The sequence below is a fragment of the Meleagris gallopavo genome, chromosome 8, assembly GCF_905368555.1.
Source record: "Meleagris gallopavo chromosome 8, MGAL_WU_HG_1.1, whole genome shotgun sequence".
NCBI classification, from domain to species: Eukaryota; Metazoa; Chordata; class Aves; order Galliformes; family Phasianidae; genus Meleagris; species Meleagris gallopavo.
In genome coordinates, this window is record NC_139411.1 from 16,366,084 (window position 1) to 16,387,950 (window position 21,867).

At 47.0% G+C, this 21,867-nt stretch overlaps 3 protein-coding genes across 12 annotated transcripts in view; 2 read left to right on the forward strand and 1 right to left on the reverse strand.

Annotated features, from left to right (window-relative positions):
* Nucleotides 1-354: 354 nt before the first annotated feature.
* Nucleotides 355-5,688, forward strand: FBXL15 (F-box and leucine rich repeat protein 15). Its single transcript, XM_085229816.1, has 4 exons — nucleotides 355-509; nucleotides 1,039-1,288; nucleotides 1,985-2,487; nucleotides 2,781-5,688. Exons 2-4 carry the CDS (start codon nucleotides 1,109-1,111, stop codon nucleotides 2,968-2,970), a joined length of 873 nt encoding a protein of 290 aa, XP_085085942.1. The 5' UTR covers nucleotides 355-509; nucleotides 1,039-1,108; the 3' UTR covers nucleotides 2,971-5,688.
* CUEDC2 (CUE domain containing 2) lies at nucleotides 3,975-15,113 on the reverse strand. Of its 10 annotated transcripts, none has more exons than XM_085229820.1 (12): nucleotides 14,907-15,045; nucleotides 14,406-14,503; nucleotides 12,894-12,998; nucleotides 12,714-12,816; nucleotides 10,268-10,361; nucleotides 9,291-9,434; nucleotides 8,908-8,969; nucleotides 8,167-8,300; nucleotides 6,950-7,120; nucleotides 6,568-6,629; nucleotides 4,898-4,958; nucleotides 3,975-4,498 (listed from the first exon to the last, which is right to left on the reverse strand). In XM_085229820.1, the coding sequence occupies exons 5-12, from the start codon at nucleotides 10,339-10,341 to the stop codon at nucleotides 4,352-4,354; spliced, it is 855 nt and encodes a 284-aa protein (XP_085085946.1). In that variant the 5' UTR covers nucleotides 10,342-10,361; nucleotides 12,714-12,816; nucleotides 12,894-12,998; nucleotides 14,406-14,503; nucleotides 14,907-15,045; the 3' UTR covers nucleotides 3,975-4,351. The 10 variants fall into 10 exon arrangements, with proteins under 10 accessions (XP_085085946.1, XP_085085947.1, XP_010712738.1 ...); XM_085229821.1 differs by having other exon boundaries at nucleotides 14,985-15,001; XM_010714436.3 differs by lacking the exon at nucleotides 14,907-15,045 and having other exon boundaries at nucleotides 12,714-12,791; nucleotides 14,406-14,860.
* A 389-nt stretch (nucleotides 15,114-15,502) lies between these two features.
* LOC104911954 (uncharacterized) overlaps nucleotides 15,503-21,867 on the forward strand; it is a 314,625-nt gene continuing 308,260 nt past the window's right edge. Inside the window, exons 1-2 of the transcript XR_014884837.1 lie at nucleotides 15,503-15,517; nucleotides 16,745-16,840. The gene's annotated coding sequence lies outside the window, so the exon portion shown is untranslated. The remainder of the gene's footprint in view (nucleotides 15,518-16,744; nucleotides 16,841-21,867) is intronic.

The following is a 21,867-nucleotide window of genomic DNA, read 5'->3' on the forward strand; positions in this document are numbered from 1 at the left end:
ACGGACAGCGCCCAGCGCTGCGCATGCGCAGGGCCGCCCGCTAAGGGCAGGGGCGTGCGCGGGGGCCGCCAGTCAGGACGGTGCGGGGCTCCGGGAGCGGTGTGCGCCTGGGAACCGTGTAGCCGCTGGGCCGGAGCAGCGGGCGTGCTAGCCCGTGGGGAGCGGGATCGATGGGGACCTGGGATACCGGCGTGCACAGGGGCACACGGACAGCTGCGAGACTGGAGCTGCCGCTGTGAGCTGGGCACGGGGAAGACCGATACCTGGAGCGCTTTATGCGCTCCATCGGCCCGCTCCCCCCGGACCGTGCCCGCGGGCTCCCGCACCGCCTCCCGGCAGCCATGGGCGGGGGCTGGGGGCGAGGCACTTCGCCGAGAGGCGGGGCATGGCGTCAGGGGGCGGGGCAGCGGCCGTAGGACGTCACTGCGGGCACCGGCGGACGGTAGGAGGCCCGTTCGGGTGCAGCCGGTGTGTTCGGAGTTCCGGAGGGAGCCCCTCTGGGTCCGCAGGTAGATGTGGCGGGGCCGGACCAGACCGGGCGTCCCGGGGCGGCTCTTGGTGCTGAGGGTGCGGGGAAGGCTTGCGTCGGGCCGCCGCCGTTACCGCCTCGTCCCGGGGCCTGTAGGCCCCCGGGACTGCCTTGTCGGAGCTCCCCTCGTCGCGGGGCCGGGGTGGTGCGAGACTCCCCAGCGCTGCCCTGCGGGGCGGCCTCTCGCTCCGCCGAATGCCGCAGGGCCGGCGCGGCGCGGAGCGGAGTTAGCGCGGGGCGGAGCTGCCCGGCGCAGGAGCCGGGTGCGGTCCCAGCGCAGGCTCCAGAGTGGACTGCTGGGGCCGGGGCTCCTCGGGCAGCTGGTGTGCGGTGCGGTGCCGTGCTGTGCCGCGGGGCGCTGCGGGCCGGGAACGCGTGTCGGATCCGTGAGCTGCCGCGCTGGGAGCCGGCGCCTCGGAAGGTGGTTGCTCGCTCCGTTGCTGCGTCCCGACCTTTGGGCTACCTGTGAGGGACACTGCTGAGTGTTTCCCTCCGTCCGTTCCTCCTAGAGACGCCCGGCTGTAGCTGCGGGGTGGCGTAGGCTGGCTCCCTCACAGCCTGGCTCCCTGGCGGCCGACGATGAGTTTGACCCCTTCGAGGGGATGCCTCCTGGACTTGCCCTGGGAGGACATCTTGGTCCCGCACATCCTCTGCCATCTGCCGCTGCAGCAGCTCCTGGGCCTGCAGAGGGTCAGCAAGGCGTTCCAGGCGCTCGTCCAGCTGTACCTGGCCAACATGCGATGTTTCGACTCTAGCCAGGTATGGGGTGGCTCTGGGGCTGGGGGGCTGTCAGTGTGCTGATGTGGGAAAACCTGGCTCTGAGGGGACAGGGAGGCTTCTACCTGGGAGCTTGGGCTGGTGGCTTGCGTGTCTGGCTGGGCAGATGGGCTTGGGGAGGAGGGGTGGTGATTCAAGGCCTAGCAATGCTACTTCTGCCTTTAGCAGAGGTGTGGGGAGGAGTGAGCCTGGAAACTCCACCTAGACCATTATGGGGCAGCGGCTCATGAAAATGTAGCCAGCTTCAAGGTGGCACGGCCTGATGACTGTCACCAGGGGTTATGCAATGGAATGGGTTTAGCAGGTGATGAGGGGAAGCTTATGCTCATTCTGGAAAACATTGTCTGAGACCTGTGCAGTGGTGGCTACTGCTCTGTGATGACTCAGTGGCCTGTCATAGAGGTTTTGGAGAGCGGAGGTAGGGAACTTCTTGTAGATGTATAAATGCAGAGATGATGGAGGAGGAGAGCATCTCCCAGGTTATGGCAGCAGCCTTGACACGAGGTGCTCTGTGGAGAAGAGCTAGGTGGCACGGTTTGCTCTAGGACTCAGGGTGGCTTTGGTCACCTCTGTGTCACAGTGGAAAAGAAAGAAATGGGACTCTGGCATGGCTCAGCCTAATGCTTCCCAATCTGAGGTCCCTGAGGATGCCTCACTGTTACTGGGTTCCCCACGCAGATTGGCTCGGCTGTCCCTAGAGCTGCTTTCCTCAACCTGCTGAAGGACAACAAAGTGCTGCAGCAGCTGGTGCTCCAGAACTGCTCTGACTGGCTGACGGATGGGGAGCTGCTCCCAGTCATCATGCAGAACCACCACCTGCACCACATTCAGCTGAAGGGCTGTGCCCAGCTCAGCTGCCACGCGTTGATGGTCATCTCGCTGAACTGCCCACACCTGAGGCGGCTCTCCCTGGCTCACTGTGAGTGGGTGGACAGTCTGTCCTTGCGCAGCCTGGCCGACCACTGCAAGGCTCTGGAAGCTGTGGATCTGACGGCCTGCCGGCAGCTGAAGGATGAGGCCATCTGCTACCTGGTGCAGAAGTGCAGCAGGCTCAAGTCTCTCTCTCTAGCTGTCAATGCCAACGTGGGTGATGTGGCAGTAGAGGAGACTGCCAAGTGCTGTCCTGAGCTGGAACACCTGGACCTCACAGGGTGTCTGCGAGTCAAGAATGACTCGATAAGGTATTGAACGATGTGGGAAGTAGGGTGTGGAAGGCCGGTGTCCAGGGCGGGTAGATGAGACCTTGGGAGGGAAGTCTTGGAGCAGAGCCGCTAGCAGGCCCTCCGTGCTACTGAAAGCAAATTTCCCAGCATGTTGTGGAGGGTATCTGACCGTGTCCTTTTGATTCTCTTGGACCACCATGGTGCTGTTTTCAAAGGATGTGTGTGGCTGCTGGGAATGGAAAAAAGGTTTTGCTGATAAGTTATGCATATGGGAGTCTGGCATGCAACCTGCATGTGCTCTGTCTTGTCAGGGTTCTGGCTGAGTACTGTCCCAAGCTGCGCTCGCTGAAGGTGAAGCACTGCCACAATGTGGCTGAGTCCAGCCTGAGTATTCTCCGAAACCGTGGAGTGGAGCTGGATGTGGAGCCTCTGCCGCAGACGGCTCTTGTTCTCCTGCAGGACATGGCTGGCTTTGCCCCTTTCATTAACCTCCAGATCTAGAACTGCTGCTGCTATCGGGAGTGGGGGGGCAACATGTCACTGAGATCCCTGGTGGACGCCGGAACTGGTTGCTGCTGAGATGTGCAGAGGGAGAAGTTGATCCTGTTGGTGAGGCTGGCCCAAAAGGGGCTCACTCTTCTCTCTGGAGCTGTTTAACAGCCACTGCACATTTGTGAGTGAGCTCTGTGTGTGCCTCCTGGGAAAGTAACTCCCTCCAAAGCAGTGTGGAGACAGTGAGGGACTTGCAGGAACACCATAGTGCTGAATAGACCAGCTAATACACAGGATTTATTATTTGTTGTATTTTAAATTTCAAAGTTGCAGTTCTCCAGAGAGCAGGAGAATGTTTGATGAGGACTGTGGACTGTCATCTTCTGAGGAACTTGTGTAGGACATGCCAGCAGAGCTGTTGAGAACAATCCACGCTAGCTGGAGTAGTAAGGAGAAAAGCTGGCAGCCCTCATTCTGGGAGGTGAGCTCTGGGAGGAAGGCAGTGTGAGCCCAGCATACATGTGCTAACCCAGTGCCTATGGCAGGGTGCTAGGTCTGCACAAGACAGTAACAGTTTTCTAGGGGAATATGCTCCTAACTGCAATTTCAGTAGAGGAAAAGCACCAAACCTCATTGTGCTATTGCTGAGAGCGGTTGGTTCTTGCTATTTGTTTCTTCCAGATTCTGATTTACATCTCTGTAGTACCAAGACCTGCTCCTACATCCTACTCTATGTTGCACAGCTGTAGGCTTGTCATACAATAGGGGCCAGAAATGGCAATTGCCAAATGACCTGGCCATACTGTCAGCTGGAGTTCATGGAGTGCTGCAGGTTGTGTTAGCAGGGAGAGCTTAGCTCTTGTTTAGAGGCTAGCCTCATCATTTGCATCTAGTAAGTGGTCTATCAAAAAGTAGCTACTTGTAGTAAACAAGATGAAAGTAGTGGTTAGGAGCTGACTGCTCCTTGAAGAGGGATCAGAGGCAGGGTCTGTAAAGCATGTGCATGCTTCGGCTGAAATACACACCAAGTCACACTGTCTTTATTAACACTTGCACTCAAAGCAACAGTGCACAGAGATTTCTAAAAAGCTTGCTGCAAAACCACAAGCTACAATTTTTAGATCTAATGTCCCATGCAAGGAATAGCAGAGAATGCCCAGGCTCCCAACAACCATTGTGGTGTGCCCCAGGGGCAGAAGGGCAGCTACACAAGGAGAGGAGACTTGACCTTATCAGCTAGGTTAGTTCAGGAAGCTGAAAGCAGTGTCCTGGCTCCTAGGTTAGTTCCAGTTAGTGTTGGGTAGGGGAGTCCCTTCATCCCTACTGCCACATGTCCATCCTCCACACCTGGTCAGTGAGGTGGCTGCTGAAGAGCAGGAGGACATGGCCGTCAGTGGAACTTGTACTTCCTGGCTGGTTTGAGGCTGATGTAAGTTTTCTTCATCTCCTCACTCTCTGGCTTCTTTATGTCTTTGTACCTCTCTCCCTTTGTACTCACCACCTGGTTATCGATGTAGCGGATCAGCTTCTTGGGAGCCTGGAGAGGAAAGACATAAACATCATGTGGACAGCCACTGCTGGGGAAAGAGGGTGACAAGTGTAAGCTTGTGCTTGGGGAATAAGGGAAAAGCAAGACTAGGTTGGGATGAGTTACCTGTCCTTTATGTTGGGAGTCTTAGCTAAAAATGGGAACAAAGTGGTCTGAGGAGGGGGCAGAGGGGGAAAAGCTGGAGGGAGCAGGAACTAAGCTAGTCAGGAGTGCCAGATAATCACAGACCCTGCAGTAGCACCTGTTAGCTGACTAGTTCTCCTCTGAGACTACCTGCTGCAAATTCCCTTGTGTGTTATGCTGCTCTTTAGATGTGCAGCCTGCTCTTTAAACCTTGTAGCCAAAGGCATTCAAACTCCTGGTGAGCTGGAACTGCACTATTCTCACCTCTTTCGGTGGAGCTGGTCGATGTGTTTTCTGGTCTTCTGCACTATCCACCATCATATATCTGAAATACAAGATGCAGTAAGTGAACAGTGCAACATGCATTGCCTAGGGCTATTCACAGCCTTTATCTTTAATTCCCTGTCTGGTTTGGGGCTGTGCAATGTGTCCTACTTGTGTAGATTGCAGCTAGGAGCATTTAAGATTCCTTTCTGAATGAAATGGGTAAGAAGAGTGCCACCCTTCTGGTGAGAATTCAGAATTCTCATGGAATAGCTGGCTGTATGTGAATGGTATCAAAACCCTAGGCTGTTGAGAAAGCAGATAGCCTCCTTAAAACTGAGGGAGGTGCTGAGGTCGGCGTGCTTTGCCATTAGGACAACTTTGCTCCTTTTCACTTGCTGTGATGGCAGCCAAAGGAAAAGGCCACAGGGCCAAACTGGCTGCTTCTGCCCTGAAGAGATGGTATGCTTTTCACACTCCATGGGCTACTTGACAAGGAGTTGAGTTTGAGCTGGAAGCAACTTAATAGAAGCATCATCTCACTCCCTATTTAAGAGGAACACCAGAGCCCAAGCATTTGCTTGCTGTACTGCTGAATTAGTATTGAGACTTCAGAGCTGGTCTGTAGGTGGACAGCATAGCTGACCACAACTTCTCCCTCAGTAGTTAGCGTAGTTGTTCCTGTGTATTTTCAGCTATGGTGATCTGCTCTCTGTACCTGTGCTTGAGTGATGTTTGAAGTACAGGATGTTGCCAAAATGTCATTAAAGTTCCTAGGAACTTAACTATCAGCTGGTGTTGGCTTTTTTTTTTATTTTGTTCCCATGCATTTTACTCTGAAGCAAGCCTGCACTGAAAACAGGCACAGACCGTTATGTTATCTGGATGGCATTCTGCTTTGCTTTTGTTTTCCTATACCATCAGTTGTTTACATCCTCAAGGAGTAAAATGGTGGAAAAGATGGCTGGATAGATGCATTGAGTTTGTGTGCCCACAGGAGGATTCTCATGAAAGCTGAGATCTTAAAGTGGATCGATTAAACCATACTGCGGGTTGTCTATTGAGAATTAAATGCGTTTGGAAATGAATAAAGGTAAACCAATATAAAGCCACTTTCATTCCCCAGAAGTCCATAGGGAGACTTTAGAGAGGTTTCCTTAAATGCACTGAACTTGCACCTTCAACAACTGAGATTTGATCTCTGTTGCTGTACAGTCTCTCAAAGATATCTTTAGACTTATTTGGACACTCTCCAAGGGTAGAGGTATGAATGAGCTGCTGTAGTTCTTACAAGGCACCATGTGTTACCTGAGCTGCAGTATGATGTTTGTGCCTTGAACCTTTAACTGGGACCTCAGATGACAACACTGATTTACAGTATACCTGTAAGAGATTTTTTGAAACCTTGCATAACCAGTGCTGTGACCCCACTGATGGAACTAAACTGTGTGCCAGAGCTCTAAAAGAAAACCCATTCTGCTTTCCTGTCTAATCATTATACTTGTGCTTGAATGTGTTTCAGGTATACCCAGATAAGCTTCACACAGCATCTTTTCCAAACATCATACAATCCAAGATCTTCATAGACCATACTGCTATTCTGACCACCATAACCTTTCACAAACTGCTAACTCCTTCGCTGTCCAAATTCTTCTTTTCTGGGTACTTACTTCTGTAAGATAACCTGCTTTAGTTCCTCATGGTTGGGCGCTCTGCGGGGCCGCACCAACTCCTGTGAAGAAACAAAGCAGATGTTTGAGTAGCAGAACATAAAGGGTGCACAGCTGCCCTGCTTGCTCAGCTAAGCCCAGCTACTGATGCAGTACTACCAGCTCATGGGGGAAGTGAGGTGCCAGACACAGCTCCTCTGGCTTGGTGTATGTACAGCCTATGCTTGGAGAGCTAAGGAAGAGGGGGGCATTGTTTTGGATGATCTTTCTGGTATGTTGCTGGAAGCGTAGAAAGCTCCTGCACTCACTTTCCATTCCAGCTGGAATATATGTATTTAAGCTCTGCTCATTGACCTGTGCCACCCAGCTCGGAGTACAGTACCTTCACATTTGCACCTGCTGTACCGATTTCCACCTTGTCTTCCACAATTAACTGCACTGCTTCTTCCAAGTTACCCAGGGCCATCGCTAGTGCCTTCTCTGCCTGGCTTACAGTACAGGCCGGGAACATCTCCAGCAGCAGCTCCACTCCACCCTTCAAGTCATCACCTGCCTAGTTGGAGCAAGAGACAGAGATCTGATTTTGCAGAGCAAAAGTATCACTGCAAAGTTGGGAAATTCAACCTGCTGTTATCTGAAGACTCTCTCTCACTATAAAGGTGAGTATAAAGTCCTTTCTTGAAGCTAAAAGGACATCGTATCCACAAGGGGAATGCACCCCTTAATCTCTTCTCCCTGTATTTCAGTCTTCTTTGAAACAGGCTTTCTGTGGCCTGGCTCATCTGTGTGGTCCTGCTATATATCTCCTTAGGAATAAATTTTCTGGGCACTGTGGCTCAAATGCTTGAACTCCTTCCCTTGCAAGGTTCTCTCTGATCACAAAGGGATGACACTCCTAAGCACAGGGACCTCTGGCTACATCAGAAGGAAGCACAGAAACAGCATTTCCTAGAAGGGCATGGACAAAATGATTGAACTGCAGAGCAGTAAAACATCAGTACTGAAGAAACAGCAAGCAGAGCTTGAGGTAAGGAGCTGGGGGGGATTTACTAAGTGCTGCAATGCTTGCAGTGTGGGTCATGCTGAATGGAGCTGCAGAACCAGGACTGCTGCCAATGACTCACTGTGGTGTAGCTCAGTACACAGCTTATGTCGTTGAAGGTGGGATGGGTGTCTTCAGGACTGACACTCAGATATGACCACTAGATGCTGCATCACAGCTAGGGAGATAAACAGTAACCAAGCTCAACTGTGAATGGAACGGGGGGAAGTGGGGTGGAGCCTGGCTAGCACTACAGAGGCATCCTTACTGCACTCTGGGATCTTGGAGAGCACTAAGACAAGCTTTCTTCTGCCTTGCTGCCTCAGGACTGGAAATGATGAGCCAGAGTGACAACTTGTGTTCTTCTGGCAGCACATAACTTTCCACTTGAACACAGTCTTGCTCAGGCCATACAATGGGGTGATTGCAAGCTTCAACAATGCTGTGTCACAGCCTATGCTTGTGGTTAATGTTGGAGCCAGAAAATGCCTTATGTGGTACTAGTAGGCTGGTGCTAGGGGATTCTGTCACCCTGCTCCACTGTGAGATGTACATACCTGTGCCCCAGCTCCGTCTGTAGGTGTGCACAGCCTTTCATCTTTGCAGACTCCAGCTCCAGGCTCCTGGCCTTTGGTCAGGTCTTCAGAGGGCACTTCTGTTCTGCTTTCCACAGCTTTTTGGCTAGGTTTTTCTTAAAGATACAGTGATATCTACTGAGGATCAGCCCCACTGAGTACAGAGCTCTATGCTTTCTGTTAGTATGAGGCTGTTAGTGCACTATCAGCTGAAGTGAATCTTTTCTTAAATGAAAAGACAGTGGAAAGCACTACTGTTCTTGTTGCCTTTGGTGAGTATAGCTGCAGCCCTACTCATACTGACCTGCAGGAAGGCAATGCTAACATGCTGGAGTGTCTGAGCTCTGCGTTCCCATGCTTTGCCAGAGTAGAACTGCTTTTGAATTCTCAGGCCTCTTACATTTTGGCTGTGGGTATTTATGGTATTGTTATTAAGTATCTAAGAATTTCCTGATATTTGCTCTAACTTTGAACCAAGGTGTTATTTTGATTTTTAAATCTAGCAAAACACATTGGTGGTTCCCAAGCTGTGTGTAACCCAGCACGCCTTGTGGTCAGGTTACTCTGATGCATCTCTTTTTATAGGCTCTTTCTGTGTCACTGTAAGAATTATTTCACCTGTGTTCTATCCTATCTGAAAGGCTACATCATGATTCTCAGAAGGTAGGATGCAAGACACTAGAGCAGAGCAGTAAGTTTTGTCAATTTCAAGGTGTAACTCACCTTTGTTGCGTGCTTCACCAAGCCTTTCTGAGAGAGAGAACATCATTTCACAAACATTCCCACTGCAAGAGACAGATGCTGAATAATTAGGGTGAGGAATTAAAACACTAGCCTATCCCACTTGACTTACTCTTCATAAAGATATGAGCTCGATGGGAAGCCCAGTTACCAAAACTAGCATTCCAGACAGCCAAGTATCTAACCTGTTAACTATCCTGGGATTAGGATTTGTGCATTCAGACAAAGCCTAGGTTAATCGTAATGGTACAGGTTCAGTACCAATACATCACAATCTGGACATAACAAGAATTCATGGTGCTGATGTGGTTGGGCCAGGCCCCCAGTGCATGGCATGCACATACAAAACAGTAGCATTCACACACCTCTGAATTTCTGCAAAGCCAGGGATATATGCCTCCATCATTTCCACAAAGGTGTCCATGTCAAAGGTTTCCTCAGAGGACTCTGGTGAACCCAGCTCTTCCAGGACACCCGTAATGTAAGAGAAGAAAACTTCATCCATCCCACTGGAGAAAGAGAACACGGCACAAGTAAGCAGCGTCAACAGGACCGTTTTCTTTCTCTCCATCTCTGTTTGCGTCTGTTGCATCGAATAGAACAGCAGAAGTACCTATGTGGACTTTGGTGGACCTATGTATCTTAGCTTACAGGCAGTTGCCACCGTAAAGCCAAACAGTAGGTGGTTAGTGATTGAGTGGGAAGCATTTATGGATAAATCCAGGAAACTGTGTTTTGTTCACCTTCCTAGGCAGGACTCAATGAAAGCCACTGCATCTGTCTAGATGCTGCACCCTTGTGGATACTTCAGCTGAGCTATCCAAAATATTTGAAGTGCTCAAATCCTGATTTTTGTGTTGACTGGTGTTCTAGGTGATGTCATTATGTTTTGTCAAGTTACAGCTCCCACGTGATGCAGTGTTCTCTGCTGACCCACTTGCGTCACTGCTGCCAGTGGCTACCTAACCAGTTGCCTCAAGGCAGCTGTATCTCTACATGTAGACAGATTTCAATATAGGGAGAGCTGTGACACAGCAGTGTACTGCTTGGAAAGCCTTCTGGGATTGTTGTAGATGAAAGGAATTCCATATTCTAACATGTACTACTGGGCAGGAAATTAATCATCTTGGTCACCAAAAAAAATGACACTGCTAGTCTGTAATGCTGAAACATAATTCAAGGATTTACATCAACACCTGTACAAATTATCTGCATCCTGGATATGATTTAAGGAAAAGCAAGACAAAATGCAGGAAAACTGCAAATGTTCCACTTGGAATTTAGTATAATGTATAGAGGGACAGTTAATCCAGAGTTCAAGCTAAAACAATACTCAACATACCTGAGGTCTGCAGCAGGGATGTGGGACTGGATGAAGCATGTCAGTGTGTCTCTAATGATTCTTTCAAGTTCCATGTCTCTTTAAATCCTTTTTTCTAAAAAAGAGGAGAAAAAAGAAAATTCCAGGTAATTTCAAAGGCATGCAGTAGATATCAACAAGATCAAAAAGCAAGCGTGCTCTTCCCATCAGAACAATTCATAAATTCCTCCAATGTGGCTTGTCACCCCTGGTTAACAGCAGTCAGATATTGGCAGAAAGCAGTGTGAGTATCCACGGGGAGTACCAGCCCAAAGAAACCCAGCCTCTCAGGCATCTCCTGCTTGTGTTAATGCTGACAATATGCAGCTGCACTGTACATTTAAAATGTTCCTTTTAGGAAGTAAAGATGGAAATGCAGATATGCCCAGCTGCAGGACCTTAGAGACACCTCCTGAGCAGGAATGCTGTGCTGTCTGGCAGGGAAGTGGTGGCTGTGGGTTTGTGTGCTCACTGCAGAAAGGGGTGGACCTTTCATCTGCTAAGTATTCAGTGCTGCTTGAACTCCAAAATGAGTGGGAAGAAGGGTAACGTCTCTTGGAGAAAGGAAAGCCTTGCCTGGATTTTACAGGAAAATACCAAGCAGGGCATAGACAACTAGTCTGCCAGCCAAAATATCAAAGGTCTCCAGGTCAGGCATGGAGTTGCAGTGGAATCCTGCCCAAACAGGAGTGTTGTTGTGCTTGGTAAATGAGCCATTCTACAGGCAATGCAGCTGCAACAAAGGTCACTTGATAACCCAAAGCTCTCAGGGGAGTTCTAAGAATCACAGAGCTCCCACAGAAATAAAGGCAGAGGGAGCTGCCCACAGTCCTCCTTCAGCTGTCAGACGTGGGCCTGGACTGGATCTGGTGGGGAAAAGCTGTTCCTCAGCTGCCCCTTCACATTTGGGTCTAAAAAAACTGCTGGGTGGGCAAACTCCTGGTGTAAGCAGAGTTCTTCCTGAAGAGGAAAGCTAGACATGCATATATAGAAACTGTCATTGGCCAAAAAGTTTCCAGGCTACAAAGGTCATCTGTAAAACCTTCTTTATATTTGACAATCACATCAGGCAACAAACACTGAGTTATCAATGCTGTACCACTGCATAACCAACATACACATATTAAAACTCAGCATGTGCATAGGAAAAGCCATGGGAAAGCATCACTGGAAAAGACTGTTTGCTATTTTTAAAAAAAGCTACTTCACAGAAGTATTTGCTCTCCTGTAGCTTCAGTTAGAGAACTCCCATTTAACAGTATTAGAAAAAAACAACTGTTTTCAGGTAGGAGCTCTTCATGCAAAGAGCCCAAGTGAGCTCTTGTGTGCTGCTTTTGTTTTTCATTCCTGCTGTAATCCTTTGCTTGCTTCTCTCAGTGTTGCAGATGTCATGGCCTGCAAGTGTGGCAGCTAGCTGTAAAAACTACCATGTGTAAAAACATATTCCTGCTGCTCATTTCTTGTTTTTGCATTCTGCGTGTTCTCTAGTGATGTGACATAAATAAAGTGAACTTTGTTATCTTTACAGTGTACCTGGAAAAAAATGTGAGCTTTCTTCCAACTTTCTCAGATATTAAGAAAAACAGTGGTAAGATTCTGAATTTCAGTGATGGCAAGAATACTGTCCTATGCACGTGGGTTTTTTTTTTTCCAAATTGGAAGCTGAATGACCAAGCCCCCTAAAATTATACTTGAACAAGTCCAAGAAAAGTAACCTTCCTTTCACAGAAATAAGAGATGGAAGATCAACATATACCAATAAAAATGTTTTTTCTACCATCAATCCTGTCAAGAAGAATGCTCGCTTACTTCCTGCTCGGTCTTCATAACATCTGGTGAACTGGAAATCTAAAAGATTTTGTCCATTTCCACGAATAAGCCAATATTATGTAAGAGATACCATATAGTAACCAGTAAGATTTTCTGACAACCCAATTACCTGAACAACAGAGCACAATTCACCATGTCAAAGGCACTTTTGTGAGGTTCATAAGTTAGCTGCTGGTAATTTATTCTGATCAATAGAACAGGTAAAGTCACTCATCTCCTTAATCAAAGGCAAACGTCAGACTGGGACAAGAGAAATAGCAAAAAATAATTTAGAAATAGTATTGTAGAGATAGGAAGTTACTAACTGGTCTTGAATCCAACAGCCATAAGAAATACTGTTTTGAAGTGTTTGAAATTTTTCAGATGTTTTCCTGCAGAGTTAACTATGCTGTATCTGAATAAAGGCCATTTCCTTCTGTCTACAAGAGGAAAGAAGGCACCTGGTTCTCACCACTGCGCATAAATTTTCTCTGGCATCTCACACAAATCCATCCACCAGCACACTCAAGATTTAAGGTTCATATCCAGAGAACCCAAGCTGCCAACGTTAGCTTGCCTTTGAAGAAAGGAAACCTTTTAATGACAAAAGCAGTCTTACAATGAAGGATAGAAGGAGGTGAGGTGAGTTCTTCATGGGTCAGCCATTGCCCTTTGCTTGGGGAATTCATTTCTGCTCCTATAAAACCACAGGGACAAACCTTCTGAGAAACAAATGCACTTGCATTTAATCACATATTACAAAGTGGGAGAGATTTTATTCCCTGGTAAACAGACTTACAATACTTAACATCTTGGGGATCTGTAATGCACAATGGTCTTGGCCAAATGAGGCTTGTGGAAGGTAAGTTCTGATGGTCCTCTGGCCTTTCAGATTTAGTGGGTACTGAAATAAAGGGATCTGATTAAAAACTTGGTCACAAACATCTTAAAATGGATTATTTGGGGAAGAAACTGGTGCTGATGTATGTTCTCTCTGCACGTATCTCAATTTAGAATTCAGGACACCAAAGCACCTTATATAAAATACCTTCAATTGCCACATTGTTTTCAATGGTGATCTGTAATAGTTAAGAGGGAGATTTACTAGAAGGCCTTATCTTTTGTGCAGTTCTGTGGAGGAGTGGTTTATAATGCGCTGCAAGATCTAAAACTCAAAGGCAGGAGAAAGTGCTTTCCCAAGGGCACAATTGTACTGAAGAGGCACTACTGTTTTAAACTTCCAGCCATAATTGCAATGCAGCTTTTAAGATCCCTTCTAAAGTCAGCAGCTGATTCAAATATGTCTATGAAGGTCCCACTACACTTGTTGTAATGTGGGCTTGATTTACCATGCTGCACAGGATCTGCTTTTTTTTAGTTACATTAAATTTGAGAAAAATTGGCTTCCTTTTGTACAACACCATATGAATCCACCTTTCTTCAAAAAAAAGGACAAAAATCTGAAATGTCTGCATGTCAGCTAGATCATTTCTGAAGGCTCTTTAAACTCAAATTTCCATAACTGTTCTTAAATGGTCAATGTGGCGTGATGGGAATGATTGACACCACTTCGGATTTTATATTAACATGACAGACTTCAATTTAGGAAAAGTTTTCTGAGCTAAGAGGAGCTGCCATTTGGATGTGTATCAACTTTTATGAGACTGTAAAGTTGCATAGTAAAAAGCTGAGGTTGCTTCAAGTGGACAGAGGTGCACGCTGTAGGCCTCCAATGCAGATTACAGAAAACGCAGGTAAAAATGATCTGGTTCTCTGGCTTTAGAAGGTTCTTCTAGCTCAAGTTTAAGTAATTTTTTGTGAGTAGTGATGTTACAGGGATGGTTTACTGTGTTCTCTCTGACAGTTGTTATGAAGGTAAATGGCACTTCTCATGCAGCTGAGCGTGCATGTGTGCACACGCTTGGGGAAGCGTGGGTCTCTGGGACACCAGGCGCCCTCAGTACTGCCAGTGACAGCCTCAAAGGAAACCGTCCAAGCAAAAGACAAACCTCTGGGGAAGATGTAAAGCTGCATCTACATTTCACCCAACTACTGTGCCTCCTGAAACTCTACTGGCTTCAAACTTTCCAGACTGCATAACACCTCGCAGACAATTCCAGCACACCTATTTTTTATTTTTCTTGCTGAAGATGTCCCTGAAAGGACATCTGCGGTGCGGTTGCTGTGGGAAAGCAGGCTGAGATCGCTGAAAACGTTAGCACAACTAAGTGCTTGCGCTGTAACATTAAAACAAGGCTGCTGGTAACTCAGTCCCTGCCGCTATGTTACACCTCCCGCCCCGGGCCCTTACCTGAGCAGTATGACAGGCCCAGCTCACAGCCAGCGCTTACAGACCCCTGCGGTGCGCACGGGGCCAACAGCCCATCCTGCGACCCGAACTCGGGAGGCCTTCGCGACAAAGGAGACCTCGGTGAGCCGCGTGTGGAGGACGGCGCGTTTCTTCTCTCCTGGCACACGGCCGGCGCTTATCCCGAGCCGTAACACCGGACCTGGCACACGGGCGGAGCGACTCTGGGTGCCGATCGCCGCTCACTTCCCCTCACTGCATGGCAGCGTGCAGCCGCCGGTCGCACACGGGCTGCAGAGGATTTCCGCCAGGCCCAGAGTTACACCGCACCGGGCTTCCCGCACACCCCCAGTCCCCCGGTCCCAGGAGCGGCGGTGCCACAGGGTCCCCGCGACAACGCACGGCCCGAACCGCCTCTGCAGGGCTGCCCTAGGGCCTCCCCACCCCCGCCCGGCCCCGCGCCCCCCGAGGGCCCCGCCGGCCCCGTAACCCCCGGCGACCCACCCCGCAGCGCGCGGCCGACAGGAGGCGGGCTGCGGACCGGGGTCACCTGATCGCCGCGCGCACCCCCCGCGGCCTCACTCTCTGCCGGCGCAGGTCCCGCGCAGCGCGGTTGAAAACGTCACGTGGGCGCACGCGCTGCCAGTCGTAGAGGCGGGAGCGACGGATAGAGCGGCGTCGTGCTGGGGCGCTCCCTGCGCCGCCATCTTGGTTGTGGGCAGGAGCTGCGGGGTGGCTGTCGCCCGTGATGAGTTTTCACTGTCTTTGGGTTCCGCTTCTGTTTTTGCTGCAATTATCCGGCTATTCTACGTTCCTTTTCCTCTGCTCTGCGATTTGTGTTTAGTGAAGTGGTTATAAAATCCCCTGAACGAACGTCTATGTGTCTGGTTCTAAGTTGTGGCCTTGCTGTGTGAGGCTGTGCTGAGAACCCGGCTGCTGCTCGGCAGGCGTGCGCTGGGAGCTGCTGGCAGCACGGGGAAGCAGAAGGGCAGTTTCCAAGGAAAATGAAGTAATGCATGTAAAGCCCTTGGAAAGCGTTCTTAAAGTGAATGCAAACTGCCGCGGTGCTCTTGTCTGAAAGCTCTGCAGAGCAGGACTGCCTGAGCTAACGCATGGTAAGGATGGCACGTGAGGTTCTACTGGCTTTTCATAGCACCCTTATTTGTGGGCAGGGTTTAAGGATTTTTTAGTTTTGGGTCACTCTGCTTTGTGCTTTCCTGGTCTTGCTTGGACTTGTAATACTGGTAATAAACACTGGAACAAATGTAGCTTCTAATAGCTCCCTAATCTAGAGGTAAATTCAGAGGATTTTTGGATGTAAAAATCAATAAAAGCTCTATCGGGCTCCCCATATAAACACACAAAACACAGCCTTGTAGAGGGTCCATGTGGAAGGGAGCAGCAGGGCAGGATAGTGTGCTTGGAGAGCCCTTCTACTCCTCAGTCATGGGCTGCTGTAAACCAGGCAGGTGAAGGTACCATCTCGTTATGTGATGGAATTCGTGTTCATAAATCAGGCAGGTGAAGGTACCATCTCATTATGTGATGGAATTCATATTTGTTCACAAACACGATGAACAATGCATGTGTTTTTAATCAGGCTAGAGGAAAATTGTTCCTTCTGCAGTTCGTTACTATCTCCTTGTTGTATAGTGTACTTGAAATAAGTTGGTTTTGTGGTATTTTGATGTGAGGGTGGACAATGTATGTATTTGAGTAATTTTTTGTGTTACATATGCTTCTCTTTGATACCTGAATTTGAGATTACAACATTTGTATAGAACACATTTGTTGCCCCCTGCTTAATGGAAACATATTCCCTACAATGGTGTTCTGCATTTTTTTGTCTACTCTTGATTTAAAAGGCTCTGCGGACTGAGCTTACTCTGAAGAAAAGAATTTATTTTGAGGGTGCATTTCTTGATATTGTGGCTTTTAAAAAAATATTATTTTTAGTTAGTTCCATCATAATTTGTATGTGCCTTTGAGACTGTTGAAAATATTTTCTCTTCCCTTTGGTGGGCCAAGAGTATCAGTGCGTAGATTGAGCTTTGTCCGCTACTTTTGTACTTACCAAACCAAACTAGGTTTTAATTATGATCTATCTTCAGTCTTCTGCTCATGTCCACTTCTGCAATTTAGAATAAGTGTATTTTGAGAACAAGTGTCGCTTCAAAAAAAAAAATGTGTTCAGCAATGAATGTTAATTCTCACATCACTACATAAATTTAAAGAACCTTATGTGGGGAAAACCTCTGTACATCCCTTTGAAAGCACAGACCTCAGCCCGACTTCCTGCTCCAACCAAAGGAGACACCAATTCTCCATTTCCACTTTTGCAGGCACGCCGAGGCACTGCCGTTTTCCACAACGAACAAGAATGGGGTCCTGAAGCCCTCTGGTGGATGTGCTGTAGAAGGCAGGCAGCTGAGAGGAGAGTAAGTAAACTTCGAAAATGCAGTTGCCATTTTCTCATATTTATTTCTCAGTTGATAACGAATGTGCTTAATTTGAAATCCAAAAGATGTTTATTTCTGCCACTCAATTGCAGAGTCTCACAGGTGAATAAGCCTGCATTTCAAGGTTACAATTATATTTATTAGAGCTTTTTATCTTTATTCTTCATTGGTAGCAGGAAAGTTCTATGTGAATACATATATGTATATATACTATATATATATGCATATATTTTGTTGTTACCCTTGTCTCCTCTTACTGCGACACGTACATTTTTACAATTACAAAGGTCTTGTAACAGGCAATTCTGAGGTTGTCTGCGACAAACGAATCTGTTTCATTCACAGGTATAAAAACCTTTAAGTGACAGAAATGGGTAATTTATCTAAAAATAAAGAGCACAGTAAGTGAATAATAAGTAAATGAATAATGTCTGTCATCTTTCTGTCAGAGAACTCATTTGTGCTTCACATATTTTACATACAGTAGGCTGAAGCACAGAAAGATGACATTTATTTCCAAAAATCGCAGTATGTGTCTATAACAAAGCTGCAAAGAGGAGACAAGAACTTAAGTTCCTTGACTCATCCTACACTAACAAGTGTGCTACTTTGGAGCGCTTTGAGGATGTGAAAAAACAAAGCAGCTGGGGGACAAAGTCTTTTTTTTCAATGTCTGGTTATAACACACTTAGGAAAGCTGGTCTATAAAGGGATGAGAATGTGTGTCTGGAGCTGCTCTATTAATCTGACCAATTTTAAAAGTGTTAAAAAGATGAAACTAAAAAGGATGAAACTAAAAAGCCCTGAAGAGATAGAGGCTTTTGTTCTTGAAAAGGCTCTTGGTGCTGTTATATTGGATGGTGATGTACTTAAGCCACTGAAAAAAAAGTAATTCTGAAATTGTTGGTTGGTTACAGCAAAAAGTCAAACAAGAACTGCCCAAGTAAAAATGTCAGATGATCTCACAGCTTGGAGGAGCTTTTAGATTGCTGAATATTTGGGCACAGTGACCTGTGTGCAGGTGTTCTAGGTCGGGCAGCTTTTCTGAGCTTCTTGTAGGTGTAGCTAGTCAGAGCTCAGTGACTGATTCTTAGTCACTGCGTATGACTTAACAGTTGGGTTTTTGGTTTTTTTTTTTGTTATTTAACAAGTGTAATGCAGGGCTTTCTTAGTAGTGTTGTTATCGTGAACAACGGTCTGTTAACAATGGATGTTACATTGTTCTGAAGCAACTGACCTTTGCAGCATCAAGTCTGTTGTGACTCCTTCCCTTTTATCTGTGAATGCAGGCCCTGCTGCCACAATGGACCTTCTGTCTCTAGAATGCTTCTCAGTCCTGTGACAAAGTGGATGCTGGACACTTTGCCAGGCCAGGCTAAATGGGTTTAAATGTCATTTATTGAAAGCTCGTTTGCCATGTGTATTACAGATAAAATATTGACAAGATCTGTTCTTCCGTTGCATTCATATGTGGAAGTCGTTTTTGTGCTCTATATTTTGTAGCAGCTTGTTCAGCCAGAATCCAAGTGTGAAGGATTCCCCTAACTCACAGAAATTTTAAGAACTGGAAAATGTTAATACTTAACTAGCTGAATTTGCATAATAAATGTCTGATCAGAAGGGGAAAAGTGAGTTCAAAAAACTAGTTTTAGGAGACAGAGTTGTTGTAAGCAGCAGTGGAAGAAGTTGCAGCATCTGAGAACAGGCACGGCTCTCAAAGAAATGCTCAGTAATTTCATGACAGTTTCCATAGGTATATACTGGTAAAACACTATAATGATGGAGGATGAATGTTGTTAAGTAGAAGTTGCCATTTTCTAGTTTGGGCTGTATAGGAATTACCCTCTTTAAATATCACTGTTTGGTGACCTGGAAGGATAAATTTACTCACTTCAGAATTTACTGTACTCCTAATTGCTCCCCATGGAACCAGTTTATCACGCAGTTGATGAGAAAAGTACACTAATTTCCATGAGGTAGCCCAGTTCTTCTGCTTGTTGTACAGTCCTTGACCCTGGCTTTTGGGCAGCGGTGGACAATTTGTGTGAGAGCTGAAGAGCAGTGCAGCAGCTGAGCACTAGGTGCCACTCTGAGGCCGCAGTAGGAGCTTAGCAAGCCTGCAGCAAGAGCCATCCTGGAGGAGGAGAGGAGTGCTAGCTCCCAAAAAGCCCGGCGTGGGAGGCAGACAGTCCATGCTCCTTGCACCCCTCTAGTGAAGCTAACAAATAATGAGAAGGTGAATCGGGGGCCACCGGCAGTAGGTTCAGCTCCCATGTGAACCAGGGCCAGCAGCAGGTGCTTCATATGGGAACTAAACCTCCACAGTTAGCAAATAATCTCCCAGTTTCAATGGCATCATGCACAGGTGTCCTCACTTCTGACCTATTAGCCAGATGGGCTCAAAAAGGAGGAGGAAGAGAAAGGGGAAAGGGCATTTATAGCTCACTGGATGAAGTTTTGTTAGAGCTTGAGGATGCTTTGAAGCCTGTGTCTCATACGGTGTTTCTGCTGATGCAGTCCCTCTGCAGGTAGGTCTGTGCAAGTCTATGATCAGTAGAAGTGCAGTTAATAATCCCCCTCCTTCACTGTTCTTGTACACATCCTAAACATTGCAGCTTTATACTGGGAGCATTATACTGCAGGAGTCACGCACCTCCGTGTGGGATTTGTGCTGCTCAGAAAATGTGGGAATACCTGCATAAAGGTTTGGCCTGTTCTCAAGGTAAGGGCTAATTGGAGAGTTTGGATTCAGATCAAGGCCCAAGTGTGAACTGAAGTTTTGATGGAATATTTTTTTCTGGGAATTCAGTCTGCTTTAATGAACAGGTCAAGAGTGAATATTTCCTGTGAATGTCACATACTATGTAACTTTTTTAGAAATGTACACAATGTAATGTTAATTATGTGAGCATGTCACTTTAAAGTACTGAAGAAGCTTCACGAATTAGGGATTGTGAAAAGAGAGAGAGAGAGAGATTCTTGTCATTGACTGGCAGGGAAGTTGGAGTAGGCCTTTCGCCTTGGTGTTTTGGTGTTCCTGCCTCAGCACTGAAATATGTGTGTGTACACAGACTACACTTTTGTCTGGACAGGCCTACCAGTGCAACGTTCTGAGCTAATGTAGCTTGTAGTCCTCAGCCTCGAAGATAAATACGTGCTGGTCAGGAGGAAACAGGAAGGGATAAATCTCAGTAAAAATCCTAGTCATTGATGCGTATTATTTCTCTTTCAATTACTCGGTATTCCTACATCAGGAAAAGTGTGCAATGCATTGCTAAGTGAGTTATGCTGGCCTTAAGTAGCTGGCTTACAGAGAAAATAAGAGTGCTACTAGCTAGAGGAGCTTTTTAAGCAGGAAAGGCAAAGGCACATATCTTACAGCTGTGCCTCTTGGGGTTCTGACTCCTAGGGGACACCAGCATTGCTCTGGTGGTCAGTAATGCTGTGCAGTCCTCCTGTATGAGCTATGACTGAACCTAGCCTTTTTATAGTAGAGGTCTGTGTGAGGAATTTGGCTTTAACAGAATTAAGTACTCAGAAAGAAATGCTCTCAGCAAAGTGCAGATATAATGCCTTGTCTGCTGTTTTGTTCTCTGTACCAATTGGTCTGTACAAAGAATAAATATATGTTACGGTTATTTACAAAATGATTCTTTTTTCTTGTTGCTCAAATGGTGGAGGATTCTTTTTGGTGCTGGGGTTCCTGTGTGCACTCCTTGCTGACCAGCTTGGACATCTGCTACACGGGTGTTGTGAACCTCCGAGTGAACAGGCAGCGAGGGCTGAAGTCCTGCCGTACTTCAGTGGCCTGGCAATATGGTTTCTAGTAAAATGTAACAAAGTAATTTCTGCCTCTTCTGTCAGCATCTTCCTTCAGGAAAAGCTACATTTTAGCAGAGAATTGTACAGTAATGTGTAGAGAGCTCGTTTTCTCTGTATCTGTGTGTGAATGTGTCTTGTCCTGCGGGACAGCCCATCAGGAGTCCCCTAGATTTGTGAACTAAAGCCTCTGTGTAGTTATCTAACACAGGATATTGGGTCACTTTCTGTTTTCGCTAACCTGAATTTAAATGCAGAAGTGGCTACTTTGAAGTAGAGCATCCTTGGGTATTAAGGAAGGAGCTTGGTCTTTCGTATGTAAATTACACTAGCATTGCACACGTGATCTTTTATCCATGAAGCCACCCAAGTTCTAACCTGGAATTTCAAGATTTTCTGTTGGTAACATCCATCTTCTGTGGCCCTCTTCATATTAGCATTGATCTACAGGGGAAATAAAGAACACGGTTGTGTTATTATATACCCAGCTGCAATTTCTGTTCCAGTGATTGAGTGTATATACAGAATTTTTGAAACATGGCCATTCTAACTTATTTTGTCTTCCTGTCAATAACGTGGCACTTGTCCAAATTATGGATCAATATCAGCTGATCTTTTTATGTTAAACTGTAATGAAGTTGCCTCTCATTGGAGATGTGATCTTGCTTCAGGCAATGCTTTTAACTGGGAACTTTTGGGATGGAAATGGTAGAGGGAGGAAACAAGTAGGGGAAAGAGATGGAGAGGAATGAGCAAACGTGGAGGGGGTGAAAAGCAGCAGATGAAGAAAGGGGCAGGAATGGAGGAGGAAGAAAAGCTAGTTAGGGGTTGTAGCACTGTGGGTAATAACTCAACTCTTCTGTGCTGTGCAGAAGCCAGTGGTACACACTGGTGCAAAAACCTCTTGAGTTCTCAGACAACAATTCCCTTAACTTTGTGGGTGCACATCTTGTTTCAAACAGTTTGTGAAATTAAATACGTGGAAAGAAGAGTGGAAGAGGAAATTAGAGGTGTAGCAAGATGTTTTTCCCCTGCGGGGAGGCAGTAGAGGATCAGCTCTGTGGTGGCTTCTCTAAGCCTTTACCTCTGGAGAATTTCAGTATGTCTGTGTTGTGCTCTAGCTGTAACACAGGGTGGGTGAATGTCTGTCAGTTCATAGCGTGGCAACTGCTCTTACTGTAATCCTG